Consider the following 27,411-nt stretch of genomic DNA (forward strand, 5'->3'; position numbering starts at 1 on the left):
GAAGTGATAAATATTTATTGTTTCCGCAAGTGAACGAGTAAGCTCTGTCGACACAGCCGCGCCACCGCTCCGTCCTCCTTGCGGCGCAGCTTGGCCGCCAGCCGCGCCAGGCTGAAGCGCGAGCGGGGCCGCGAGCGGGAACATGCTGGGGAATACATTATTAATTTAGGTTTTATTGATAGAGTAAATTGATGATTGATAATTGAAAATCAGTATAGAGCATTTTGATCACTAATACGAGTAAGGAAAAATATTGAAATTTGATGTCAGAGACAAATAAAATAAACCATTATTGATATGCCAAAAAAAATTCTGAAATTGACACGTAAAGGTCTATCCTCGTTAATTGAATCTTCTATAATATAAAAATGAATCCCAAAATGTGTTGGTAAGCGCATAACTTGAGAACGGCTGGACCGATTTCGATAATTCTTTTTTGATTATATTCCTTGAAGTACGAGGATGGTTCTTATGTAGAGAAAACGTAAATATGTACCACGGGCGAAGCCGGGGCGGACCGCTAGTAGTATATAAAATCCTCGAAATATCTAATTGGAAAAGTGAAGTCGATGCATTTTTGTATTTGGGAATAAGAGAACATTATTTAACAATAAATTAACTCTTTTAAATCTAAATGGAAAGTAAAGGAAACGTTATATAGTTACTTTGCGCCAGTCTCTGCCACGAGTCGCGGTCGATGTTGACCATGCCGGTGGAGGCGCTGCGGCCGAGCGCCGCTTCGCTCGCTTCGCCCGCCTCCGTCACGTCACTTTCGCAGCTTACGCGACTTGACCTAGTCAAAATATTATAGAAGTATTGCGTAAATAAATAAACACTGTAAGAAACGTTTACGATCCTATAAAGGTAGGTATATTTAAATATGTATATTTAAATATCTTTGATATAGTTTAAAATGGGATGGACCGAACGTTCTTAAAAACGAGAGGAGGACAATTCGCAACGTAGATATGTTTTGTTTTGAAAAATTGGATTGTTCGTTTGTTAATTTTTTATGAATATGCTTCGAAACTACAGGATCACTACATTATTGCCCATGTCACTCGGGATATGTTTAATTTTGTTTTTATCCCTGATTACTCGGACAAAGTCAAAACTAGGTAGCAGACAAACAGATTCACATTGATAATTCATGGGCACATAATTTTTCTCGAACATAAAAGGGTTATATAATATATTACCTATCACCCGGCCTCAAATCGCTCGCAGAACTAGTCCCTTCCCTCCTCATAGGCGGCGGTGAGGAAAGAAACCTCTCTCTAGCTTCCCTTATCTTTGCCGCTCTTTCCGACAGTCTTGTAGTAACCGAGCTCTCTTCAAATTCTGAAATCGATCGAGCAAAGTACACAGGATTCTCGATGATTCTGGAAAATTCTGGAATCATTGAGTCTGATTCTGTTCGAACTATTTCTTCTGGTTTCGGCACAATTTTCTCCTCTATTGGTAAGGTCTGTGGTATGTTTTCTTGGCTGTTTTCACTAGTTATAGGATCTATTGCTTCTACTTCAGGATGTAAGGTGTTAGCGCTGTGGGATTTAAGGACTCCTTCTGAAGTTGGTTGTATTGGTGTCAGACATTTGTCTACAGAGGTCTGATCTCGTCTCGATAGTTGACACGCGCTCGCCGATTTTTGCACTTCTCGCTCGAGGAATGGGTTGTTTCTGAAAAAATATGGAAAAATTAATAAATCTAAGCAGCTACTAATACTAATGTGTGCGAATATTATAAAGTATTTTGTTATTATTTAAAAAAAAAAGATATATTAACGTATAAAGTATAAACGTAATAACTTAATCAGTTAAATACGTTAATTTACTAACCTTATATTAACGCCTACAGGCATATCTGGTGGTCTTCTCCGTTCAGATTTCGGAGATCTCCAGGCTGGAGAGGTATTTCCACTACTTCCACCTGATGCTGGCCCTAAAATTAGTTAAAATCAAAAAATTAGAATACTTACTGTATGTAAGACAAATTTTAAATAAATTATCACTTAAGAACTTGCCTTCTTCATTAATTTTCTTATTATATCTCTGAATCATGATCCTTATCGACGGTGCTGTCTCTTTCGAAGGAGGTTTCCTCTGAGAAGACGGTGATGTCGGGAGAGGTGGTCTTGTCTTTGGTCTCTCATCATCTTGCAGGTCACCTGAACCTTTGGCAGATCCTTTCGATTGTAAGGATACCTTAGAATCATGGTCAGGCTTTTTTACAGGCTTTTCATTTCTTACTTCTGGTAAATCTTCTACATCTACGGGTATAACTGCTCTGGGTATGGTCTCGCCGCTGCGTACAACGGGAGAGAATATTTTGCGTGTGGTCTTAACTATTACTTCTGGTGATTTTTCACGGACTTCTTGGGTTTTAATTTTTAGAACAAAAACCTGAAATTAACGAAAGAAAATTGAAGTTATTTGAAGAAAAATCCTCATTTTAACTTTGATTTAATTTAATGTTGCTTGCGACGGTATAAGCGACGATGTTCTGAAATGTTTTTGTAAAATGTTAAAAATACACATACTTACTTCACCTTCTGAATCAGAATGAAGTGACGTTGGTGGAGTTCTCGGTCTTTCTGAAGGTCTACGTGGTCTTTTCTTACGTCGCGGTATTTCAACCGTCACTGTGTCTACTTCTGGCTCGGTATCACTTTCAGAAGGTTTCGATTGTTCCCTTTCTAATCGGGCTCTAGATTTTGTTTTCTTTTTTCCATTGCTTTTATCTATTTCTTTACGTTTATCTTCTCTGGTATCATCGCTGCAATCTTTAATTATTTTTATCTCTTTCGCCTCAAATTGTTTGAGATTCTTCACACTTATACTTTTACTTATTGTCGCTTCTCTTTCATAATTCTCCTGCTTTTCGGTTTCTGGACTAACACTTTCTTTACAACGAGACCCTCTCTCTATTTCTTCTATTGTCTGTCTGATGAATTTGGCATCTTCTTCGATACTCGTCTGTCTAGAAATTCTTCGTCTTGATGTTTTTTCGGTTATTTTGATCTGTAAGACGTGGTGAATGAAAATATTGCTAATTTTACGATAAAATTAAAGAATAAATAGTTATATATTAAGTAATAAGATACCTGTTCGCGACTACTTTTTGTTTTCGTTACACTTTGATCCCTCAATATTATTGGCCCTGGATCTGAAATCACTGTAATATTTGATGTTAATTTAACATTTCATGTTTAACATAAATTTATAATTTGCATGTGATATTTAAACACTCCTTTTATTATAATATTTCAAAGTCCAATCAACATTGAGTTCTTTTCTTACTTCCTATTTTGAAAAGTATCCCTATCAATTGTGAGTATTTTTGTCAATAGTTCATTTCATACTTCTTCGCATATGGATACTTTCAAGAGGCTGATTAACAGTAATTACTATCTAAGTAGGCGTGATTTACTACCTTGTCATGACTTTTCATCAGGTGGTCTGTGGGACTGTCATCTAACGTCTGCCTATCTATGATAAAAAAGCCTCACCTTTCGCCTGGTGTAATGCTATCCAATTGATAGAGAGTTTAAATCTTGATTGTCAAAGAAATCAAAGTTGTTACAAATCAAAACGAGTATTACAGAAACGTCCAGCCCTATTTAATGATTTTGTAGCGTTATCGAAGTTATTTCGTTCAGTAGTACAAATTACCACAAAAGTAACCTTACCTTCAGCCTACAACCGGCCGTGCAGGCCGGCCATGTTAAAAATATGTGACGATTCAAGTGCTTCTAGAAGAAGTCTAATCTATACTAATATTATAAAGCTGAAGAGTTTGTTTGTTTTAACACGCTTATTTCAAGAATTGACAACATTTCAAAATTTTAAGCTACTTATTTTTTTATTTTAATGAAAACTAGATCAAAAATTATGATACACGTATTTTTTGCTTTTTCTAAATATGGAAGTTTTCATTCATCTTTTTGAGTTTTAAAATCATCTCATTCTAAAATGTCGTAAGCGCCAAATGACGTCATACATACGGAGGAATACATTTTTTCCTTTGCCACATACCTAGTATAAATTAAAAAAAATCTTGGCAGTTGACATTTTGGCACATTTGTCACTTTGATTCGTCAAGCTTTGTAAATATTGTTGTTTATTATTTGCTAATCCAAATTTTAAACAAAATAAACTTATTCACAAGTACTGATGATGATGACTTTATGCAGGATTTGTTAAGCCTATTGAAAATTTCTGGGAAACAAATATACATACTATCCCAAAAACGTTGGAAAGTGTTAAATAAATACAACTTTTAGTAAGTAAACAAAGTCTTTTATTTCAAGAAAATTATGAACACTATAGGTATAGGCACTATTTGTATAATATAAATGAATTGGTCCAACTCCAATCAAACAAACATCACGCTAATGAGATTAAATTAGAAAACCAAAACACAATAACACGATTTAAAAGTTTGTTTACATGAATAATTCACAAAAATTACATTAATATGAAATTTGACACATGCCATACCCTGTAAATGTCAGTGATAGTTTTTTTTTTAGCTTTTTTTAAATTAGGCTAAGGCGTATTTTTATTCCTCCGTATGTATGACGTCATCATCACATTTATCGTTTTTATTTAATTTCTCTTAAAATATGCGATTAAAAAATAAAATATTTTTTTTTCTGTAATCGCAAGAGCAAAACAAAGAAACGGTTTTTTTCTTTCATGGCCTTATAAAAAATGAAATGTTGTCAATTACGGGTCCAATTTGAAAAAATAATTTTTGTGTTATATAGCCCACTAGAAAACCGGGCGAACTCCGTTTCGCTACCAGAGACACCTTTTCTTAGCTATAAACCTCACGGAGCCCGAGACCTTTCCAACGAATGCAAAACCGTGGAAATCGGTTCGTGCGTTCTGGAGTTAGCGTCAGAAAAGAAAACCTGACTTATTTTTATATAGTAGATTTATCGAGGAAGGCTATAGGCTATATATCATCACGCTAAGACCGATAGGAGCGGATCAATGCGGGTAAATCGGGGCACAGCTATTTGAATAAATAAATGTTTGTTGGCACAGCTCACCGGCAGCCTGCGGCAGCGCGGCGGCGCGCGCGGCGCTCCCGGTGAGCGGGCGCTCCGCCGGCCCGTACGTGTACACCGGCGTGTGCGGCGCCGCGAGGGGCGACACCGCCACCAGAGGCGCTGCGGTGCACACTTCTTCTGCTTCCACTTCTACTATCACGGCTCCGCGGCTGTTGTCGCTGCTCAGCTATATGAGAAATAATTGTATATTTTAGGGAATGGTATTTGACAAATTTTGTTTTTTCCAAAAATAATCAATTGTTACTAGAGAACTATATTTTGAAATAATGTTAGAAATACATATCTAGCCAACTAAATTTGGAACTACCCTTTTCATAAAGCCTCATAATCAAAATCAAATTTTACAAATATGTATTGCAATTTTAAAAGTATCAAATTTATTTATTTTTTACCATTAATATACAGCATAATTGTTTTTCAGATATTATAGAAAAATAGATTTGCCAATTAAAATAGAAACCTCTCAATTTGAAATCATTCCACCCAAAACCCTACTAACCAAATGGTCCCTCTCATAATCCGACTCTAGATCATCCGCATCATTCACGCTCAAGCTGCTCGCGTGCACACGTCCGCCGGCCGCGAGCGCCGGGCCCACACTGCCGTCGCTCTGCGCGCGGGTGAGCGCGGGGGCGGGGCCGCGCGCGCGCGCCGCTTGGAGCAGCGCTGAGGTGGAGGCTTCGGGCGCGATGCCGCGGGACTTCTCCCACTCGTGCAACTTGCGCGTGAATGACCGCGATATACCTAATGAAAATTTGGAAGATCTATATGAATCTATACTAATATTATAAAGCTGAAGAGTTTGTTTGTTTGTTTGAACGCGCTAATCTCGGGAACTACTGGTCCGATTTGAAAAATTTTTTCAGTGTTAGATAGCCCGTTTATCGAGGAAAGTTATAGGCTATATATCATCACGCTACAGGGGTGGAGCCACGGGGGTGAAACCGCGCGGAGCAGCTAGTAGTTTATAAGATGGTAGAAAGGTTATGATGAATTTGATATTGAAGAAAATTGTGTAGATTTTAGTACTTTACATGCTCCGCATTTCTACCTACTTGGTCAAAGGAAATGTAATGGAAATCAGATGTTACACCGTGGTAAAAAGTAACCTATATCACTCTCTAGACTATTATCTCCGGATATACAAATCATAACATAAAATTTATTCCGCTGAGTGAATAATATTAAAAACAATCTATCTGATTTGATAACTACATATCTTGTATAGAGTTCATCTTTACCTTGAAATTTAAAGAGCCCAGTCGACGTTTGCACCAAAACTTCATCTGGTTTCGCCTCTTCTTCCCAAGCGGGAACCGAATTCGTTTCTTTCATCCGAGTCCAAGCATCTGAAATTAAAAGTTTTCATCGATATTTTAGTACGTAGATTCGTTTGAATATGATTGCTGCACGATGACGAGTAACTCATCCAAACAAAAAATGAGAGGACTGTCCAGAAAAGTAAGTTAATCAAAGACAATACAATAATGGAATCACATAAGTTTGCCAGAAAACTAAACGCAGTAAAATTTATAGAGTTATTTGTTTGCATAAGTTGATGGAATAAAGGTCTAATGCAATACCAAAAGATCTAAATATATCTACCCCATCTCTTCAGAAAGTCCTCGCTGAGGTCCTGTCTCGCCGGGATAGGAGGGGGTTGCCTCGCACCCTTCATGCGTTGCCATTCTGTCAGCTTCTTGTGGAAATCGGCTGAAAGCTGATCCTCTGTTGCCACTGGACGAGCTCCTAAAATAATAATAAAAATACTTGAATAAGAGTAAGTCTGACGTGTTTTAAATTCTGTTCAAAAAACATGGATAGGCATGGCTATGGCATTAGGTTTACTGCATGAAGATTTCCCATTTGTATCACATTTTACATAAAACAAGAGGATGTTATTAAAATAGTTAGGTTTAGTCACGACATTATGTGTAGGACACACGTTAAAATCTGATTCTGTTAACACGGCTTGTGAGTCCTAACCTCGTGTGTCCACACCCTTCCCCGGGTGCCTATCAGAGAACTCTCTAGTGAGACGAGACTGGAGCGCCGCATAATTTCTCGCAATTTCTTCCCGCACTCCAGTAGCTTCACAACCACTGCTCAGCCCTTCTGTTTCTGAAAATAATACGTATTTAGTGCAACTTGTATCGATTATTATCTCAATATTTAAAAATTTATCATTATAAATTTACAATTTTTCAAAAAGTCATCCATGTTTTTGAATTCTATGATAGGGCTATGCTAAGGGGCTATGTAAAAATTATTCTGTCATTTGAATTCATCATGATTATGTCAAATTCAGCGTTTTCAGTTTACAAAATAAAAAAATTATATTATTAATATATGTGTTGCATAATATTAACGTATAATTAAAGAAAAAATGTGAGTTTAATATAAATATAAATTAATAATGTTTTCATAATATCACGGTATTTTGAATAATTATGAAATCATCTGAATAAATCTCTTTCATAACTTTCCAGGAGGTGGAAACAGAAGCCAACAAATGATCATAATTTTGCTGTTATTTTTGCTCCTGTTTCTTATTTATGCATACGTATGTAAATTTAGATCATTCTATAACAGAGACGGTGATCTGCGTCTTATTCTAAAGGACAATTTTATAGAATGAACCCATTTTCAATAGAAAACCATAGATAGACTTCTGTTACTGCGACCGTATCTGCTGATTGAAAGTTGGATTTCGGATACTGCCTAGCGGAATAACTTTTACATCATCAAACATAATCACGAACTATGCAAATTATTGTTGACTGTTATCGAACAATTAACACAGATATGCATAATTATTGAAAACTGTTAGCTAAAAATTGATACAAAAGAATACTAAAATCTATTATCTATTCCAGATAAATCATAACGGAGAGTTTACAGCCACAGCATCAGCCATTCGACAGATATGGTCAGGCAGTTGTCGACTGGGATGTAGGCAGAGTGAATACAGCAGTTTCTCTGGCCTCAGTGGGCTGCAGGGCCCAGGGACGAGTACACAGGGACCGTATGCGAGCCAAAGGCCCTCCCATAGGAACTTTTGCGTCTGTGATACGTGTCCATGCGCTCTCATTGATAACTTTTTAAGGTGAGTGATAGTGCTGATTTTGCAAGATTTTTATACGTTTTTCTGGGTAATTAACGCATCCTAAACGAACAATTATTAATTTTTTTTACGTGTCTACCTTACCAAATGTTTGTATTCCTAAATAAAACGTAGTACCCAATATATGATTGGTGATTTCGTAATACATGATGATTTTCACTGTTGTACAGCTAGCTTAAAACAGTATTCTTTCACGATACAACACGGGCGAAGCCCGGTGCAGAAGCAGGTTTATCACACATTGTAACTAGTTATGTATTTTTTAAACCAAGGAAAATTCTTTACAGCACATGCCGCCCGGTTACGTCCATATATACTGGAGTATTGGAAGTTTTATCTAGCTATTACTACAGCTTCATACAAACGGTATTCATTTCAGATATTTAGTTGATATAACGTTATTAATGTAAGTATTGATATATTGATTTTGTTTTCAGCTGAGTAATGTTTTTGAAAACTTCTCCCAAGTGAGTACCTGTGGTATGTCTTGTCAAAGGCAAGCTCAGGTAATCATTTGATTATTCAGTATGTACCTAATTGATTCGTAGTTGTTGAATTGTGTGTATTTTTGAAGTGAAAACCTCTTTAGCGGCGTTGAGCACTTTTTCTGTAATGGGTATAAAATCTTAAACTCGCGTCAGGACACGTGACCTGATCGAAAAAGCGTAAGACGGATACCATTCCAAAATATCAAACATGCTCAACGTTAATAATCAAGTTTTCACTTCTGCTGGCACTCCCGGAGTGCAACCCGTCTTTTTTATTTTTTATTTTCTTTTCCTCTAAAACATTGATTTAACAAATAATTTTTCTCTCATGATTGCATTATTTCATTGTATTTCTAAGTAATAATTTGATAAAGCTATAACAGTGATAAAATCGTGAATTTTCAGCTCCTGTGTTCGAAACAACTAGATTCATCACAAAACATAACTTTTGGGGAACAAACAAGCGCGAAAAAGAGTGAAAGTCGAATGAAATTTATGAAGTCTATTCTTCAAAGACAAAAATCAAATTGCACAGAAGAAAGAATGGAGACGATTGAGGATAATGATAATCTTAGAAATAGAGAAAATGATAGCATTTCAAATATAATAGAAAGTCCTGGATCATCTGCTCATCGTAAACAGTGTTCTAAATGTATTGAACAAGGATTTACTTGTATGAAGCACTGCCCAAAAGCGAAAAAAATGTAGACTATTTATTGGTTTTGACTGTTTTATTAGGGACAAGAAATACTTTTTCAGTACACTATAGTATTTAATCATGATTTGTGTAAAATTTATTTATTAAATAAATGCATCTTTTAAATATACCTACCTCTTGTTTTTATTTATTACTAATTATATCAGTTTTTTTTATAATATTAGTACACACTTCTCTTTCTGATAACTGAACGGCTAAAAATAATTTGATAATCATTTTATAAGTTTATGATAATAATAATTCACCCTTTTCCTGAAATTCCTGTTCCTTTGCTATTTTCACAACAAATATTAAAAACTGGCAATGTCACAAACGTCTAACCAACGCCAGAAACGACAAATTTATACATTTCGACGCAAAATTTATTCAAGTAAATAACCATTAATCAAATGGATTACATGAAAACAAATGTCCTGTAGAAATTTCTGATGAAATTATGGAGGCACCGAGATGTGTTATGCCCAAAGGTAAATGATACATAGCATAAGTACTAATATTATAAATGAGAAAGTCCGCCTCTTTGTTCAAGTGCGAATTTGATGAATTTGTGACTGTAAATAGTTAGTTTCAATAAATAAATCTACGATCTGATGCAATCTTCAACGTTCTGAAGAGTTGGAATTGGTTGTTGACTCTTGTTCTACATATAAAACATATTTCTGTTTCTTCTTGTTTCCAGATGTTCGTTGTCCAATATTGTGCATTGTAAAAGCCACACTATTCGTGCTGGTAGCCATTTTTGTTTTGGTAATTTTTTTGTGTTGTGATAGAGTCGCATATTCGTCATTCGTCAAATAGAAATAGCTCATAAATATCGTCCACTTTAACTTACAATATATACATGTATCATATAGAAATATAGAGGTGCTTATTTGAAATATCTTTGATTTGTAAAACTTTATATAAGTAGTATTTAGTAATATCTGTGTTCCTTCCATTTTTTACATTTGTAGAGCTTTATTTCGAACCTTAATCATCATGTTTCATTAAGGGTAAGTTTTAAACTAATATTGGTTTAAACCCGTTAAATTTCCAGTATTTACCACTCGGTGATCCAGAAGTACACTGTGCTACGAGACACAACTCGAAGGACCAACGATTGGCGATGTGTTGTATTTGTGATTTGTACTTGATAGCCGTAAAGTGAGTTGTTTGGTTTTAATGTGGATTCATTATTATATAATGGGTCCCTCTTCACAAACGAGAGCGTTTGTCCAACAAATGATCGTCGATGTTTGCCATTACGGCCGCGGCGACTATGAATACCTAAACATCTACAATGACGGCCGGTCTATCGTGATTGCCTCTACGCGGCCAACGCTGCCCATTGTGTAGAGGGCCCATTAAAACGTGAAATATATAATGGTTTACAAATTTTACAGAGCGAGATATTATCAATTAAATGATTATGAGTAGGTACTAGTGAAATAATTTATTCATTTATTTTCAGATTATGTCATAAACTCCTAGAGCTAATAGAGTTTTTTATTTCAATATTTGTGGATCTTCTATATGAAGCCAAATTGAGGGTGAGTATGATAAGTGAAAAAAGTGTTATTTTTTATAATATTACGATACATTATATAAAAAATAATTGCTTCTCAATTATATTTTTGCACTTATAATTAGTTATTATCCAGATAAGAAGTATTTCATGTTTTTCTTTCAGTTTTACACATTTTTAGAGAAGATAGACGGAAAAGATTTGTGTCGTTCTGTGTGCTGTTTTGATGTGAGTATTTTTTTAATATTGATTTCGAGATTGAAATTAAAATATATCACCAAAATAAACCCTAATTGCTACCATGAAATCTGATTTTAAAATGTTTTTTTTTTACCTAAGTAAAAACTGGTAAAAACCATTATGAATATTAAATTTAAAATGGTCATAATTTTGCTGAAACTCGAAATACACAACAGTGTATAAAATTATGTAAGGCTATTTTTTGTATCTTTTTATAGGAAAAAGATGACCCAAACAAGAAAGAGCACCGCCATCGATCTTGCAGATGTTTAAGAAGTAAATGCAAAATAAAATGATGCAAAGAGAAATATTGTGAAATAGTGATGTTAGGTGAAGTAAATTGTTGTATAAATATTGTAATTATTGCTTGAATAAAGTGCTGTTGGAATATTATTGTGATGTTTTATTTAATTGAGATTACATTGAACACCAAGTACTGTACCAAGACCGTACCATTTTTTTTTATTTGTTACATACTGTTCTTTTAACACCTTTTTAAGTATTGAGGAGCATAAAATAAAAATATATTTAGGTAATAGCAATAGCAATGAATAAATAAAACAATATTGAGCAAAATGCAAAACTTTTGACTCAAATAATAATGTCTTGCAAGTGCGCTGCAGAAATATCAATATTTCTATAAAATATCCGAATTATATTGGAATGCACAATAAAATTCCCGACGGCTCTGTTAAAATTACATAATCGCACTCCAATAAGCCATAAAATAGTTTTTACGGTGGTTTTATCGTAAACAAGTGGCCTATCATTTGATACAGAAATATCTAGTTATTTTCGTTCAACTATTTTAGCACCTAGCTATGCGTTTGAAGAATTCGCTCTATGTGATGTCTGCGGTTGCTTTGGCGAGTATCCGATTGTATTTTTATTTTCTAATTAAGTGGGTTACATTTGATTAATTAGATTTTTGGTTAAAGGTTACGACCTATAATATAAAGGTTACGAGCGCGTCAAAATATCTTATCGATAGAAAACTGTTTAACTTACATTCAGACATTTTCTTAATCCATTTAATTTGGATAAGTACGATATTTAATTAAATCTAAAACTACCAAGAGTAGGAATTTATAGTACTCTTGATTTATCAGTTACTAGTGGTCCGCCCCGGCTTCGCCCGTGGTACATATTTCGCAATAAAAGGTAGCCTATGTCCTTTCTCGGGTATCAAAATATCTCCATACCAAATTTCATGCAAATTGGTTCAGTAGTTAGGCGTGATTGAGTAACAGACAGACAGACAGAGTTACTTTCGCATTTATAATATTAGTATGGATTTCCAGTTTGTTGAATTAGACAGGTACTAATTAACTAAATAATTTTGATTAGAAAAAATAAAAGTAATCATTATATTTAGCTAGTAAATGCAAAAGTGGCAAAAGACGATGTAGACAAAGTAATAGAAGATGAAATAACCCAAAAGCTGAGTAACGACCTGGTGCAGAGCATTGAGAGGAAGTTTCAAGTTGATTTAGAAAGGTAAAGTAAAAAATAATGCTAAATTTGTTGTTTGTTGATTTGATTCAATTTTACATACTGAACTTTAAGAAGAATAAATTGACGTGATTAGGTTAAGAAGGTTTATAATTTTGAGCCTTTATTAGGCCAAGAAATATAGTTACTCACGAAGAGTGTGAAGGTGTAAAAACCTTAAGATTCAAAAGTACTGTTTTTTCATTTATATGCAAAGCGACTACAACGTTTTTATAGTTAGGTATACGAATAATAAAATGTAGGAACATTGTGTAAGGCAAAAAGCGGGTTCATTTTTTTCTTGGCATTAAATTTTGATTGGTAGATCTGTGGACATGGTTTTGATAAAAATAAGACTACTCCTCCAAAATGGAACCCAGCACATTCAAAGTAAACTGATAGAGTTGCAAACCATGATGGACATCATTAAAAGTCATGGAGAGGAAGAGGTATGTCTACATATCTATACTAATATTATAAAGCTGAAGAGTTTGTTTGTTTGTTTGATTGTTTGTTTGTTTGTTTGAACGCGCTAATCTCGGGAACTACTGTTCCGATTTAAAAAATTCTTTCGGTGTTAGAAAGCTCATTTATTGAGGAAGGTTATAGGCATATATCATCACGCTACGACCAACAGGAGCGGAGCCACGGGGGTGAAACCGCGGGGAGCAGCCCGTTTAATTATAAATAAAATATTAAACCAGGAAAAAAACAAAACCTACAGGAAAGGTAATGTTATTAAATCTGATATAAATGGCGATAGAGTTTTTCGAGATCTACAAAAACTTGGTTAAAATTTTCTGTTAACACTATAGGCCAGTAGAAATCGACACTAAAAAACCCTAAATTCGCAAAGGACGATGTAGATTTGAATTTTTGGTATGTTGTTTGGATCAGTTAGGGTGATGTAAATCCCAATTTGCAACTTCGAAAAAGTTGTGCTCGCTGCGCACCACGTGATAAACTGCGAAAATTTTGGACTTTTTTCACTTTTTGCTCTAAAAGTCATAAACTATGCGTTTCCGACAAGTATGATTCAGTACATAAATTAAGGTTATTAAATTTGCAACAATTTAAGCCTAACCGCAGCTCTCTAAACCTTATAACGACTAAACTGTGGCCATTCGAAGATGGTTCATTTTTCCCGAAATATTGAAATTTTTAGTTTTGCTCCCGTTTGAAGCAAAATATTGGCAAAAACCGCTCGTTCTATGAGAAGTTCGTATAATAAAGTTGTAGTGCATTTAATTTTCTTTCATAAGAGCATAGAACAAAGTCTGTGAGACAAATAGTTCACTCACAATATCTGAAAAACAAAAAGAAGGTAGAAATAGATTTTTAAAGAATTGAAACTGAGGGCATATAAAATCATAAAAAGGATAATACTTTTTCATTTGCAGGATAGGTAATTAACAAAATTACAAAGATAATTAAATTTGCAACAATTTAAGCCTAACCGCAGCTCTCTAAACCATATAACAACTAAGCTGTGGCCTTTCAAAGATAGTCAGTTTTTCCCGAAATTTTCAAATTTTTAGTTTTGCTCCCGTTTGAACCAAAATATTGGCAAAACCGCTCGTTCTATGAGAAGGTCATAAAATAAAGTTGTAGAAAATTTAATTTTGTTAATTACCTATCCTGCAAATGAAAAAGTATTATCCTTTTTATGATTTTATACGCCCTCAGTTTCAATTCTTTAAAAATCTATTTCTACCTTCTTTTTGTTTTTCAGATATTGTGAGTGAACTATTTGTCTCACAGACTTTGTTCTATGCTCTCATGAAAGAAAATTAAATGCACTACAACTTTATTAAACGACTTTCTCATAGAACGAGCGGTTTTTGCCAATATTTTGGTTCAAACGGGAGCAAAACTAAAAATTTGAAATTTTCGGGAAAAACTGACTATCTTTGAAAGGCCACAGCTTAGTTGTTATAAGGTTTAGAGAGCTGCGGTTTGGCTTAAATTGTTGCAAATTTAATTAGCTTTGTAATTTTGTTAATTACTTATACTGCAAATGAAAAAGTATTATCCTTTTTATGATTTTATATGCCCTCAGTTTCAATTCTTTAAAAATCTATTTCTACCTTCTTTTTGTTTTTCAGATATTGTGAGTGAACTATTTGTCTCACAGACTTTGTTCTATGCTCTAATGAAAGAAAATTAAATGCACTACAACTTTATTATACGACCTTCTCATAGAACGAGCGGTTTTTGCCAATATTTTGCTTCAAACGGGAGCAAAACTAAAAATTTCAATATTTCGGGAAAAATGAACCATCTTCGAATGGCCACAGTTTAGTCGCTATAAGATTTAGAGAGCTTTAATTAGGCTTAAATTGTTGCAAATTTAATAACCTTAATTTATGTACTGAATGATACTTGTCGGAAACGCATAGTTTATGACTTTTAGAGCAAAAAGTGAAAAAAGTCCAAAATTTTCGCAGTTTATTATTTGCGTATAATCTTTTTTCCTACTTTTCCAAATTTTGTAATTTTGTTAATTACCTATCCTGCAAATGAAAAAGTATTATTCTTTTTATGATTTTATATGCTCTCAGTTTCAATTCTTTAAAAATCTATTTCTACCTTCTTTTTGTTTTTCAGATATTGTGTGTGAAATATTTGTCTCACAGACTTTGTTCTATGCTCTTATGAAAGAAAATTAAATGCACTACAACTTTATTATACGAACTTCTCATAGAACGAGCGGTTTTTGCCAATATTTTGCTTCAAACGGGAGCAAAACTAAAAATTTCAATATTTCGGGAAAAATGAACCATCTTCGAATGGCCACAGTTTAGTCGTTTTAAGGTTTAGAGAGCTGCGGTTAGGCTTAAATTGTTGCAAATTTAATAACCTTAATTTATGTACTGAATCATACTTGTCGGAAACGCATAGTTTATGACTTTTAGAGCAAAAAGTGAAAAAAGTCCAAAATTTTCGCAGTTTATCACGTGGTGCGCAGCGAGCACAACTTTTTCGAAGTTGCAAATTGGGATTTACATCACCCTAGCTGATCCAAACAACATACCAAAAATTCAAATCTACATCGTGCTTTGCGAATTTAATGTTAATTTCCACTGGCCTACTACGTATATTTCTTGAAACAAATTATTTTAAATTTGTCCTATGTATCGCTCTTCATAGTAAAGACGAACTGAATTCTAATTTCAAGGAAGTTAAAAATAGACACGATGTATGGCGCAAGAGATTGATCACCTACTTTCGTAAAATCGATAAGCGAAACTTCTGAAAAGCATTTACACCTCATGTTAAAGTCGCAGATAAATTTACATCAAATTCCAGGTCAATAAATGTCTGTCTGAGAAACAGAATGTGACTACAGCATTGGCAGAGAAGGCTCTTCATCAGATGGTCGTGTGTGGGTATGCTCTGATCGGACAGGACCCTTCGCAGGCTGTGAGGAATGTTGTAGGTTTGAAGACCATGATTAAGGAACGGGTGAAACCGGTATTTTTTTTTTAATTATTGACTTGTCATCGATTGGACTGTTTCATTTTCTGTGACTGTTTCAGTTTCATCGATCGGATTGTTTGTTAAACTCTATACGTATACAATATACAAAAATCTATACATTTTTGGGAAGATATTTCACTTTTGAAGGATTTCCTTGATTGCTTTTCAGTGTGGCAAGAAATGTTTTAATTACAGATGTCTGATCAAAGTTCCCGCAATATGTGCTCATTTGTTTAAAGATTTTTCTGTTCTTTTGCATACTCATAAACTAATGCTCGTACAAGAGACATCTCTTAGGAATTTAGTGCTATTTAAAAGTGACAAATTATCACATGAAATTGAGTGTTTTTCATTTACACAATCTATTTACCTGGCACTAGTTAAAAGACAGTACACATAATTTCAGATTAACGAACAAAAGAGTGAAATTTATGGGCTGCTGAAAGTCTGCGGCCACGAGCATGACTCCTTGAAGAAGGTCGTCAAATGCGTCATATCCAAGGTTTGCGATTTTAGGCCAATGTGAATTTTTTTTAAGAAATGTAGAGTGGTAGACAATTTTTCGTATTCATAGATCGTTTTTCTTATAATACTATGACAGGAGGAAATGGTAGGTGTTCAAAGGAATACACATATTATTTATATATTGCCATGTTATTTTACGAAATAAGAAGTCGATTAATTAAAAATAATTTTTGCTTTGTTATCAGATTCGTAGATCAGTGTTAAGTATTGAGTAATCATACTTAAAACGAGAATGATAAAAATTACGAAATGAATTAAATTTTCTCATTAAATTATTCTGTAAACGTTTCAAATTCCTTCTTAGTGAGCAATTGTATTTAAGGAAAAGTATAAGTGTTTATAAACAGTAATATTTTCATTGGACAATAACCAGAAGCATAAAGGCGAACAGGTTTCGAGCCAAAGAGAAAATATTTGAAAACTTCGAAACAAAATTACTCACATCCGGCTGTTATGTGTAAAATATCGGCCTACACGATCCGTGAAATTGTTTGATTAGATATTTTATTAATATTCTGTGAAAATAGCTATTGAACTCAATCTCAAGAATATCTTAGTTCAAATAGATTTAGTTTTAAAAGCACTTTTCAAAAGTGTAATATTAATTAATCACCATTGCTAGGACAGGCATACAGCACATGATCAACAAAAAAAAGGGATTTTAGCAAAAGTATTCCTTTCTGAAAAAAATAGAACATTAATTATTAGAGTTCTTTGTATGGCTAGCAGATTAGATTTTTCTTTATGATTCCTTATGTACTATACTTACTATATTTTACAGTTTTAGTCTTTCCTTTACATTCTGTCATGAAACCTTCGAATATATCATTTTCTTAATTGCTTTTTAGATTAAAGCGAATAAATTATACACCACGATTTTATCTATGTCCAACTGGCATGAAATGTTGTTTTCATTTAATTAACGCATTCATCACAACTAACAACCCGAGTGTCTCATAAAAATACTTCACATTACAGTCACCTGTCATCAAATCAACCATGATGGAAATAACTGGGAAATTAATTGAAGGTGTTGTAGATTTGACGAAACAAATGGCCCACGGAGCAATGCACGAAGCTTGTCTTATCGAAGTCGTTAAGGCTATAGAAACTGAAGCTATGGATATCGTCAAAGATATACAAGACTGCGCATACAAAAACCTAACTTTCATTGAAGTTAATAATTACATCGCTGAAAACAACGCTACAGTTCTTGATATAGAAAAGCATAATAAAACAGCTAATGAAACCAATGTTAAAGATGTGCAGGATTTGTTGAGACGAATGTTAAAAAAAGATAGTGCTACGAATTTCGATAACTTAAAAGTTAAGCTGAAAAAACTGCACAAGGATTTGAATAATATTGATAACAATTTGATTCTAAATGATGTAGATAATAAAGATGTTTAATTATAATTATGGCTAATTATTATTGTTAAATAAACAAATTATTTTATTATTGTAAAATACCAATCACTTAAAAGTACTTCTTGATCCTAATACATCTGCCGGATGTCAAAATGAAGGAATTAAACCCTACTAAACTAATGTGGCAATCTTGACCGGATTGGCGGTTATATCTAGTCATACATAGGTTTAATGGTATTACGAAAAGAGGTCATAACGAATCCCGATGTGTACCGGAGACAGTGTTGTTTACATTGCGTTTTCTCTTCACGGGATCGTAAACATTTTGGTGCGCAGCTGGCAATGGATTACGTAGTACGTTTGTTCTGCGAATCACTTCCTGGCATATTTTATTTATACGTTGATCCACTTATAAGAAGAGTATTCATGTCACGGTGTGTCGTTACTGAGATTTGGATTTATTATTTTATGTAGGTATATAAAATGGTACATGTGTTAAACTCATTTTCTTTCAATTTGACTGACTTCTTGATACATGGCTTTCCATAATGCTATCTTAAATCAATCTACTTATATTTCCATATATTATATAAAAAATGCTCTTGTCTCAATGTTAGTTTCCATACTCCACCGAAACGACTGGACCGAATCTCATGAAATTTTGTGTGCCTATTAGATAGATCTGTGAATCGGCCAACATCTATTTTTCATAACCTAATGCCTAAGTGATAATACTAATAGTAATGCAGAATAACGTTTGCTGGGACAGCTAGTAGACATATAAAAGATCGTGGCGTGAGTGACTTATGTCTGACTGGTAAAATTGCTTTAAAGTGAGTAGCATCAACCTTAATAATGTGTCTGACTTTTGATAAACGGAGTGCGGCTGTTAGTCACTCAAATAGAAATACTAGAATAAAGAACAAAATTGATCGCTAAGGTGGGTCTGGGTAGCCTAATTATCTAGGACATCGGTCAACCATTTTTTTCTCGTATTATTATGATAATCAACAATATGTTGTGTATTGGGACAATTTGATAAGATTTTTATGATAGTCTCCGCCATGGATTGACCTTTGAATAGTGAGAGATAAACTAACTAATATAGACATTTCTTGATGAAATCATCTTAAATGGAATTGACCTAAGGAATAGACTATAACACTTCTATTATCTTGAGTGCTATTTAAATAGTAATATTATAATTTTATTACACTCGGTTTGACATCCGGCTGTGGCCATCTATAACTTGTTGGCAGACTACCAGAAAAATTAATTAAGCGTCTGAAACCAATAGGTTGTTGCCCTCCAGTTATGTCATAAAAGTTTACTGATTGTACCTGGATTCGTTTACGTGTTTGTGTTTCCTAAGTTTGTGCTTCGTTTTAATGGCAAATTATTTTGAAGTTGGATAAAAAGCGATTCTCAGACGAAATCAATCCATACATACTACCATCTTCTATTATTTGTCAAAACTAAAATTGACTCATAACTAAACCTGATTTCGGTGGAAACCCTTTATTTGGTGGAGCAATTATTTAAAAGAAGACAAAGAAACCTGATAAAGTTGCGTTGGATATTTTAAACCACATCAAAACAATGTTTTCAAAGAGATCGGGGTTTATAGAAATTAGAAAATAGGTAATCGAAATTACATTGTATCCGTGGAACGTTGGTAAGTCTTTATTCAGTACCGTTGAAACAGTAAAATAATGATGTGTGAGATTGATTTTCTAAAACGAAACCGGATCAAATAAACGTGAGCTAATCCAAAATATATGAGTAAGGCGAACTCAGGGCACGTTTTAACGTTAGCAAGTTCTTACATTGTATTTAATGCTATTTTATTTTGCACTAGCTGTGCTACGCGGTTTTATCCGCAATACTACACTATTGTTGTTCTGAGCGCGATGATATATAGCCTATCAATAAATGGGATATCTAACACTGAAAGAATTTTTCAAATCAGACGAGTAGTTCACGAGATTAGCGCGTTCAAACCAACAAACAAACAAACTCTTCAGCTTTATAATATTAGTATAGATTTGAAGGCTAAAAGCACTATTTTAATACAAAGTTTATATGGTAAGTATAATCATTAGTGTACACAATCAGTCTAGATTGATTGTGCTATTTCAAGATACATTTAGATACTAGACTTCATTACCTGAAAAGCTCTTTATGCGATAGTTAAATTCAGTTATTTCAGTAATGTACGAAAGATCGATTAAAATATTAATAAATAACATGCGTATCAGAACCTTTCTTTGAAGTTAACTATTTTCAAGGAATCTATATATATAAAACTCAAAGGTGACTGATATAGTGATCTGTCAACGCACAGCCCAAACCACTGGACGTATCGGGCTGAAATTTGGCGTGCAGGTAGATGTCATAACGTAGGCGTCCCCTAAGAAAGGATTTTAGAAAATTCATCCCCCAAGGGGATCAAATAGGGGATGAAAGTTTGTACCATGAAAATTTATCTTTTCCACGCAGGCGAAGCTGCGGGCAACAGCTAGTTTGTAATCAAAGTCATTTAAATAGCTAGGAAAATCCCATTAGGTAACGTGACCGTTTCCCTTCCAATGAGTTTTACTGCCAATAACACTTCAATTGGCCGAGGGAAATAATTTGCCAAATAGTATTTTATTCAGGCGAGTTCATTCAAACAAAGATGTTATTCTGATCGTCATTTTCTAGGGTATGGGCAAATGTATTTGTCATTTTCCAAGTAATTGAGCAGCTATTGAGATGTTTTTTTATTAATTACCGTTATGAGTCAAACTCAGGTTTTTTCTTTAACTAATTTAATCAGTAGGTAATATTTTTGTGAATTCTTGAAGTATAACTTTTGATAAGCTTTTGATGAATTGGTTAGATCTCGTGGTAAATTACCAATGTGTAAATATTTTTGACAAAGAACAGGAAACTTACTATCCAGCGCGTTTGGAAAAGGGCGCTATGGAAGATCGGAATAAAAAAAGGTCATGGAGGTATTAAAAATGTTGTCTTTTTGTTTATGTTCGGACCATCTAACTTGGTATCTCACAGCTAAACTAATTCACATTAAAAAATACAGTTTTAAAACTTTCCTCTCAGGATTTTTCCCAAAAACACTCTACCAAACTATTTGCGGCTTCAAACATTACAGCAGTAATATTGATTGGAAATTAATAAAAACGTTAACGTGTTTTTTATAGCATCATATTCCATAATCTGTTTATTCGATATTCTGGTAGCATTAGTCATTGGTTTAAGTGGGATCTAGTAACCAATGGCTACAACGTTCGTCATTAGAAGCCTTGGCATGGATACTCGCTATCAAACGTTATATTTAGTTTATTATTTTGTAATTGCAGTAAATATAACCATTGTTTACTTATGTCTTTGTTACGGATTCGGATTTGATGTGTAATTTTAGTATAATGAACGATTGTGAGGAATATTACTACCGAAGTTTATCGTAGGCTACGTCATTACCAAAAACATTACTGAAACTGAGAAAATTCTAACCTAAAATTACGTTAAAGCTTTTGATTCTGATAAAATATACTGTATTATATGAGATTATACGAATTAAACTGTGTAAGAAAATTTCATTTTACTAATAGAATATAGTTATAGGTATAATTAAAATTAGCTAAAGCTTTGTGAATATTTAAAAAGCTTTTGATCGTCACATGATCAACCCATAGGTAGAGACCTAAATAATAAATATAGAGCAATTCATCATTTTAAGTTTGTTACCGATATTCTTAGCTTACCTGCATCAGTAAAGAACGCAGAGTGTCGGCTCGGACTCGAAGGAACAGATGCTGACGCTGAAGTGAGGAAAGCTCGTTTGACCCTCGTCCACTTGGAGTCGCGAGGGGGTCTGTGCTGTGGGGGTCGGGCTCCGAGCTCCAGGGACCGCTGCTTGCGGAGGATCGGATGGGAGCCCTCGGATTCTAAAGGTTTTTGTAAGATTAATGCGCATCACACACGGTGAAGATACTATAATATTTTATATTTTATGTTAAGATTGTCTAATATAAAACGTTATAGTATCTTAAGGTATCTGGTATCAGCGTTCTGACCATCATTTTTCTTTTTGACATTGCGTACTAAGAACCCTGTAGAATCGCCATCCTGTTACAAATGACCCGAAATTTTGTGGCTTAATGATTTCGAAGAACTGGTTAACGGATTTTTTTTATAATTTGGGGCATGAGTGAAGTTACGAGGTGGAATGAAGACAATTCGACAAGAACACGTTAATCATCATCCTTTTTCTATTTGAATTAACTGGTCTAAAGGCATTTCTAGAAAGATTTTCCGGAAACCTAAAAAATATGTCTAGACATATTTATTAATATATTCAGGTAGGTACCAAAAAAATATTTTCTTTATTTTAGTCATAGCAGATGAATTCACATTAATATTTTTTGTTATTATCTGATATTTCTCTAAACCTTACCAAGTTCCTCCGAAGACGGTATAGTCAGTGTGAGCGCGGGTGGCGCGTCGCTATCCCCCCCGTCGCTGAAGGACCGCCGGCGACCCGGGCCGTCCGGGGACTTGGGTGGACGCTTCTTCTTGACTGATTCTCGCCGCGTCTGGATTATGTTCACCACCTTACCCCATGTGCTTTTGTGCATCTTGTTCGGTGATGGGGAGGTTGAACTGTCGTCCTATTAAATAATGTGAAAATAATTATGAAATAGGACGGGACTGCTGCAGATGGGCAGCAAAATTATAGTCTACACTTCACTGTAAATAACGTGAACTCAGTGCTTAATATCATATAAATTTAAATCGCATGAATACGCTTTATAACCATTTAGAAGTTACAGATGAATAAGTTAATAGATTTATAGTAAAGATAGTTTATCTTGGTGCCATGATACCCTGTTAGCAAATTTTAAATACTATTAGTATATACTACGATACTACTTATACTTACTTGTGTAGGCGCCTGTAGGAATGTATTATCGTGATCATACATTCGTAAAATCACGTTCTTTCTGCCCATACCTGCAATGTTATTGAATCGATATAATCTGCTATAAAGGATTTTTATTATCGAACCCAAATAATAGAATTAAGATATAATAGACAGTCTTATATTTTTAAGGTAACTTTGTTTCGTTACTTGTTTGAATAAATTTAAAATAAATCCTAAACTTTTACTATAACAGACAAGTTGGTATATTGAACGGTCCTATCTGTGCAAACAACTTTATTCACAGGAACGATTTTTTAGATTATCTCCAATTTGAACAAACCAACTAAACCTACGAGTATAGCAATCATACATAAGCATACATCTTAATACTATTATAAAGGCGAAAGTTTGTAAGGATGTATTGATGTATGGATGTTTGTTACTCTTTCACGTAAAAACTACTGAACCGATTACAATGAAATTTAGCACACATATAGAGGGTAACTTGGATTAACACATAGGATAGGTTTTATCCCGGAAATCCCACGGGAACGGGAACTATGCGGGTTTTCCTTTGAAAACGCGGGCGAAGCCGCGGGCGGAAATCTAGTAAGCAATATTACATCTCCGAAAATCAAAGTGATTCATCAAAAATGCCTTTATGCAAAAAAATACAGACAAACAGTCTATAGAGTTCTGTCAAAGATTTTATGATCAAACGTACATTAAATTGTATTATCAACAATGTTAAAGTTGAGTGAGCGGATATCCATTTCTGCTAATCACGTTTGAGAATAGATTTTCATGAGATTTTCAAAAGCATGTACAACAATGTTATTTTGAATTATTGATAGAGCTGTAATTACTAAATTCTAGCGGAACTCTATGTTCATTTGAAGTTTACAGAATTAAAGGTCTGGAAACTAAATAAAACAATTAGGTATACTAAAAAATAATATGTGTACCACCTAGTTCGAAATATCTTGGTTTGGTAAGTAGTAAGTAATCTTCATGAATTCACTACCGTTTCGATTCAATCTTTTTTCCAACAACTATATCTAATACGGATTTTGTCCCAAATAGGGACAAATACTACTACTATCTTCATGTTTACAGGGAAGATCGTTCATTGCATCATGAAAACTCTCTAATATTTTTAAAAATTATTTGGTGTCCATGTCATCTTTCTATTTCTTAAATATATATTTTTTTTAATTATAACAATATTAAAAGCAAATAAAAACCCGATTCTTTCCAATAATATTACTTTCTACTAACCAGAATCCAGCCTCAACTCTTCACAAGAAGAATTAGGTGTGAGCGACACAGCACTTCCCGGGGTGAGGCTGGCGGAGTCCCTCGGCTCCGGGTTGGCGAGGCCTGATGATGGAGTGGACCCTGAGAGCGCCACTGCACCGACCATGGCACCAGCGGCCACTGCTGCCACGCCTCCGATGGTGGATGCTGGCCATTGGGCTTTCTCCCATCTATTAATAAATATTAATAAATTTGTGTTTACAATCTCTACAAGAGAAGATAAGTTGTTGTCAATAAATAACATAAGTAAATAGGTATGTTTAAAACGCATTTTGATTGCGGCCTCTACTTTATATTTATTTTAAAACATAATGTAATAAAACAGATCGCTTCTACAATGTATGTATATTGCATATGGTAAGCGAGCTATTATTAAAATAATACATAGTACAACAGTATAATATACAATTAAAATTATAGTTATTATATATTTAATAGTTTGTCTTTATTTTAGTTTGTCCCTGCTTATCTACGAAATGAAAATGAAAAAAATCTTTTTTGAAAACAGGTTTAAAATAATACAGATTTTATATGTATAGGTATTTGGGGAAACTAAAGCCTGTATTAGTTCAAAACTGGCTTTAGAAACCTCTCACAATTTTAGTAGATTGCTTGAAATGGTTGATTAACATTAACGAAACAAGATTTTGCAAAAAAAATGTGTGTTATCCTATAAAGTTAAAATAAATTTATGGCGAATGAAGTCGGGGGCGTTAACATGTATGAGATAAATCACTCATTAAATGCAATGAAACTTATATTTAACGACACATTTTCTAGTAATATCATAAAAACCAGATGTCTTTCATTACCTTCGTTATTAAATAATTTATTAAGAGGAGCACTAATCTATAAAAGTCGAAGCTGAAAGATTTATATAGCAGAAATACCGCAAACCTACTTACTTTTTATACCTCATTTTAAAAGCAATGAAATCGCAATAACTTAAATAACAAAAGTCTTACATTAATGCTACAAATTAGGATATATTGTAAGAAAAAAACTATCGATATTTGTTTATATTTGAGAAGATACTAGATATATGAATATTGAATAGTAACGCCTACAGTAAATATTGAATCTAGATAGGTATTAGTATTAGCTATAAGACTGTACATCTAAATTTTCATAAATAATGTATGTACATATTTGTAGTAAACATAATATTATACCACACATCTACGATAATTCCATTTTAAGAAATGGTAATTAGTTAAATATGTAGATAATAATCAATTATTATAGACACAGATTACCTAAACCACACCTGATTACATAAAAATAAAAATAAATCTTTTTAAAGAAAACATACTTCATTTAAACTTTTGGAGATATCATAAAAGTAAAAGAAGTAGTTTACAATCAAATACAGTAAACAATTTACTTGTTTACACGGCTATTTACTAAACTAGATGAAGATCTACACCTGCCTCGTAAATAACTAGATCACACGGTGTTTTATTACACTAAAAGCTTATTTTTTGTTAAATTAAGAGGAAAAAACATTACAAATGATATATGTAACCTAGTAGAATAAATATTAATCCGTGTTTATTACTGTTTCACGCAAAAACTGAAATAATTCGGTAGAAACATGGTGTAAAATGTACACAAATTTTAATCTGGGTGTCCAACATATTATCCGTTTTACTAACCCATATTTTACAAATCTACATGTTACTAGCTTGCGCTTGTAATGTCTGTATGAATAAAAATTTTACCCTAAAGTAGCATTTTAAGTAGTTACTCACCTAAAAGCAGCTTTCACCCTTGTCCAGTTCGACACTTTTGATTTCTCAACTTCCTTGGGGAAGATACCATCTGACCTCCTGCGTAGCGGCATTCCCAGAGGAACATCACTGTCCTCCCCTCCAGCTGACCGGGACCTTTGTTTCCTCAACAACGACCCTCCGAACCTCCCGTGACCCTTCCACTTGGACCCCGAACGTTTCATACTCCGCCCCCCAGCCAACATCGAATCAAATAGAGCCTGACCATAATCACACTCCAATTCCGACTCTAAAGCCTCATTGATAAGCTCCACTTCCCTACTTTCATCTTTAAGTTTCTCGTTCTCTATATTTATTTGTTTGTACGCGTTGTGAAGCTGCTTCAGATTGTTCACGTCGCGTAAACGTTTTATCAAACGGTTATTCTTCTCTTTTAATGTAACGAACTGGTCCAGAAGTTGCAGAAGCTTTTCCAGTTGGTCCAGAGCTTCGCACGTGTCTTTGGTACGCTGCGCGACGTCTTTGCTGCGTTTCGAAAGCGGGTCGTCGTTGTCCTTTAGCCTTTGTAGCATTCGATCGCAGAGCCCTTCCACGTCAGTTTCATCATTCGTCCAAGATTCTTCAGGACTCGGACCAGCTGTGCAAGGGGAATTTCCCTCTGCATCGGATGGAGTTTGCGGTGATTTCACAGAAAGTGTAGCGGGAGGTTCACCTCTCCGCCTTCTATGTAAAGACGCACCAGGCGGAGGAAGATCAGATAAATCTTTCTGACTCTTCGCCTTTTCTTCTTTAAAATTGATTACGTCACTACTTTCTTTCGGTGACGTCATCGTGTATCAGAGTGTCTCGCCTCGGCTATTTATACATGAAAATAAACGCACGTGTCTGTCAGCGGGATGGGCTGAGCCCTATGGAATGTATCTTTCATTGATGCATCTGTTTATAATATTGGGAATAAAATGTACACACGAAAACGCAGTTTGTATAAATCACTCGATAGGTATAGACACTGTAAGCCGGCACACGGATCACATTTTATGCAGCGATGTTTAGAATTCAATAAACTATTTTAAACACTGTTTCATGTTTAAATCACTATTGTATACGTATGACACAGAAATGTGTAATTTAAATAATTAAATAGTACAAGGAAATAGATTATACAAGAGGAATATTAATAAAAAATAAAAAGTAAAATGAAGTGGTAGAGCGGTGGCCGCCCAGGCGCGCGCGCAGCTCGTAAGGCGGGCGGCCGCGCTCTCTCGCACGCGGAAACTGTCGAATATTTCCGAAGTGAATATATTTTTAACCAGAATTTCCTCAGTTAACACGTCGGTGAAGAATAGCTCTTATATAAAAGGCTAAAAGAGCGCTAATTTTGCAAGATTATTAGTATTATTTATACCTATTTTCTTAATGCTT

General features: G+C 34.2%; 4 protein-coding genes across 4 annotated transcripts; 3 read left to right on the forward strand and 1 right to left on the reverse strand.

Moving 5' to 3' along the window:
• Positions 1–27,200, reverse strand: LOC149908235 (uncharacterized). Its single transcript, XM_090101672.1, has 17 exons — positions 26,011–27,200; positions 24,221–24,429; positions 22,961–23,031; positions 22,475–22,688; positions 21,783–21,965; positions 7,064–7,198; positions 6,683–6,826; positions 6,319–6,426; positions 5,577–5,821; positions 5,057–5,243; positions 3,104–3,174; positions 2,544–3,020; positions 2,024–2,402; positions 1,839–1,941; positions 1,200–1,679; positions 666–793; positions 1–145 (listed from the first exon to the last, which is right to left on the reverse strand). Exons 1-17 carry the CDS (start codon positions 26,817–26,819, stop codon positions 15–17), a joined length of 4,074 nt encoding a protein of 1,357 aa, XP_089957798.1. The 5' UTR covers positions 26,820–27,200; the 3' UTR covers positions 1–14.
• Positions 7,339–9,474, forward strand: LOC149908236 (uncharacterized). Its single transcript, XM_090102239.1, has 6 exons — positions 7,339–7,465; positions 7,567–7,640; positions 7,954–8,183; positions 8,489–8,567; positions 8,639–8,707; positions 9,095–9,474. The coding sequence occupies exons 2-6, from the start codon at positions 7,590–7,592 to the stop codon at positions 9,395–9,397; spliced, it is 732 nt and encodes a 243-aa protein (XP_089958365.1). The 5' UTR covers positions 7,339–7,465; positions 7,567–7,589; the 3' UTR covers positions 9,398–9,474.
• LOC149908237 (uncharacterized) lies at positions 9,744–11,470 on the forward strand. Its single transcript, XM_090102156.1, has 6 exons — positions 9,744–9,874; positions 10,087–10,154; positions 10,444–10,550; positions 10,858–10,936; positions 11,077–11,139; positions 11,370–11,470. Exons 1-6 carry the CDS (start codon positions 9,844–9,846, stop codon positions 11,445–11,447), a joined length of 426 nt encoding a protein of 141 aa, XP_089958282.1. The 5' UTR covers positions 9,744–9,843; the 3' UTR covers positions 11,448–11,470.
• Positions 11,973–18,057, forward strand: LOC149908238 (uncharacterized). Its single transcript, XM_090102166.1, has 6 exons — positions 11,973–12,021; positions 12,531–12,648; positions 12,968–13,091; positions 15,952–16,116; positions 16,529–16,624; positions 17,626–18,057. Exons 1-6 carry the CDS (start codon positions 11,973–11,975, stop codon positions 18,055–18,057), a joined length of 984 nt encoding a protein of 327 aa, XP_089958292.1.
• Positions 27,201–27,411: the final 211 nt, after the last annotated feature.

The sequence above is a fragment of the Colias eurytheme genome, chromosome 5 (assembly GCF_061535395.1).
Source record: "Colias eurytheme isolate Ceu_HAF_F1 chromosome 5, ilColEury1 Martin Lab GWU primary, whole genome shotgun sequence".
In the NCBI taxonomy this organism is placed as follows: Eukaryota; Metazoa; Arthropoda; class Insecta; order Lepidoptera; family Pieridae; genus Colias; species Colias eurytheme.

Excerpts from the sequence above, each read along its gene's own strand:
- LOC149908236 (XM_090102239.1), top strand. The coding sequence starts at position 7,590 with ATGATCATAATTTTGCTGTTATTTTTGCTCCTGTTTCTTATTTATGCA. Across the intron at positions 7,641-7,953 it reads TGTTTCTTATTTATGCATAC|ATAAATCATAACGGAGAGTT; the intron begins GTATGTAAATTT and ends TATCTATTCCAG. Across the intron at positions 8,184-8,488 it reads CTCATTGATAACTTTTTAAG|CACATGCCGCCCGGTTACGT; the intron begins GTGAGTGATAGT and ends AATTCTTTACAG.
- LOC149908237 (XM_090102156.1), top strand. The coding sequence starts at position 9,844 with ATGGAGGCACCGAGATGTGTTATGCCCAAAG. Across the intron at positions 9,875-10,086 it reads GAGATGTGTTATGCCCAAAG|ATGTTCGTTGTCCAATATTG; the intron begins GTAAATGATACA and ends TCTTGTTTCCAG. Across the intron at positions 11,140-11,369 it reads GTTCTGTGTGCTGTTTTGAT|GAAAAAGATGACCCAAACAA; the intron begins GTGAGTATTTTT and ends ATCTTTTTATAG.
- LOC149908238 (XM_090102166.1), top strand. The coding sequence starts at position 11,973 with ATGCGTTTGAAGAATTCGCTCTATGTGATGTCTGCGGTTGCTTTGGCG. Across the intron at positions 12,022-12,530 it reads GTCTGCGGTTGCTTTGGCGA|TAAATGCAAAAGTGGCAAAA; the intron begins GTATCCGATTGT and ends ATATTTAGCTAG. Across the intron at positions 16,117-16,528 it reads TTAAGGAACGGGTGAAACCG|ATTAACGAACAAAAGAGTGA; the intron begins GTATTTTTTTTT and ends ACATAATTTCAG.
- LOC149908235 (XM_090101672.1), bottom strand. The coding sequence starts at position 26,819 with ATGACGTCACCGAAAGAAAGTAGTGACGTAATCAATTTTAAAGAAGAA. Across the intron at positions 23,032-24,220 it reads AGAGTTGAGGCTGGATTCTG|GTATGGGCAGAAAGAACGTG; the intron begins GTTAGTAGAAAG and ends ATAACATTGCAG. Across the intron at positions 5,822-6,318 it reads TGGGCTCTTTAAATTTCAAG|GTATATCGCGGTCATTCACG; the intron begins GTAAAGATGAAC and ends AATTTTCATTAG.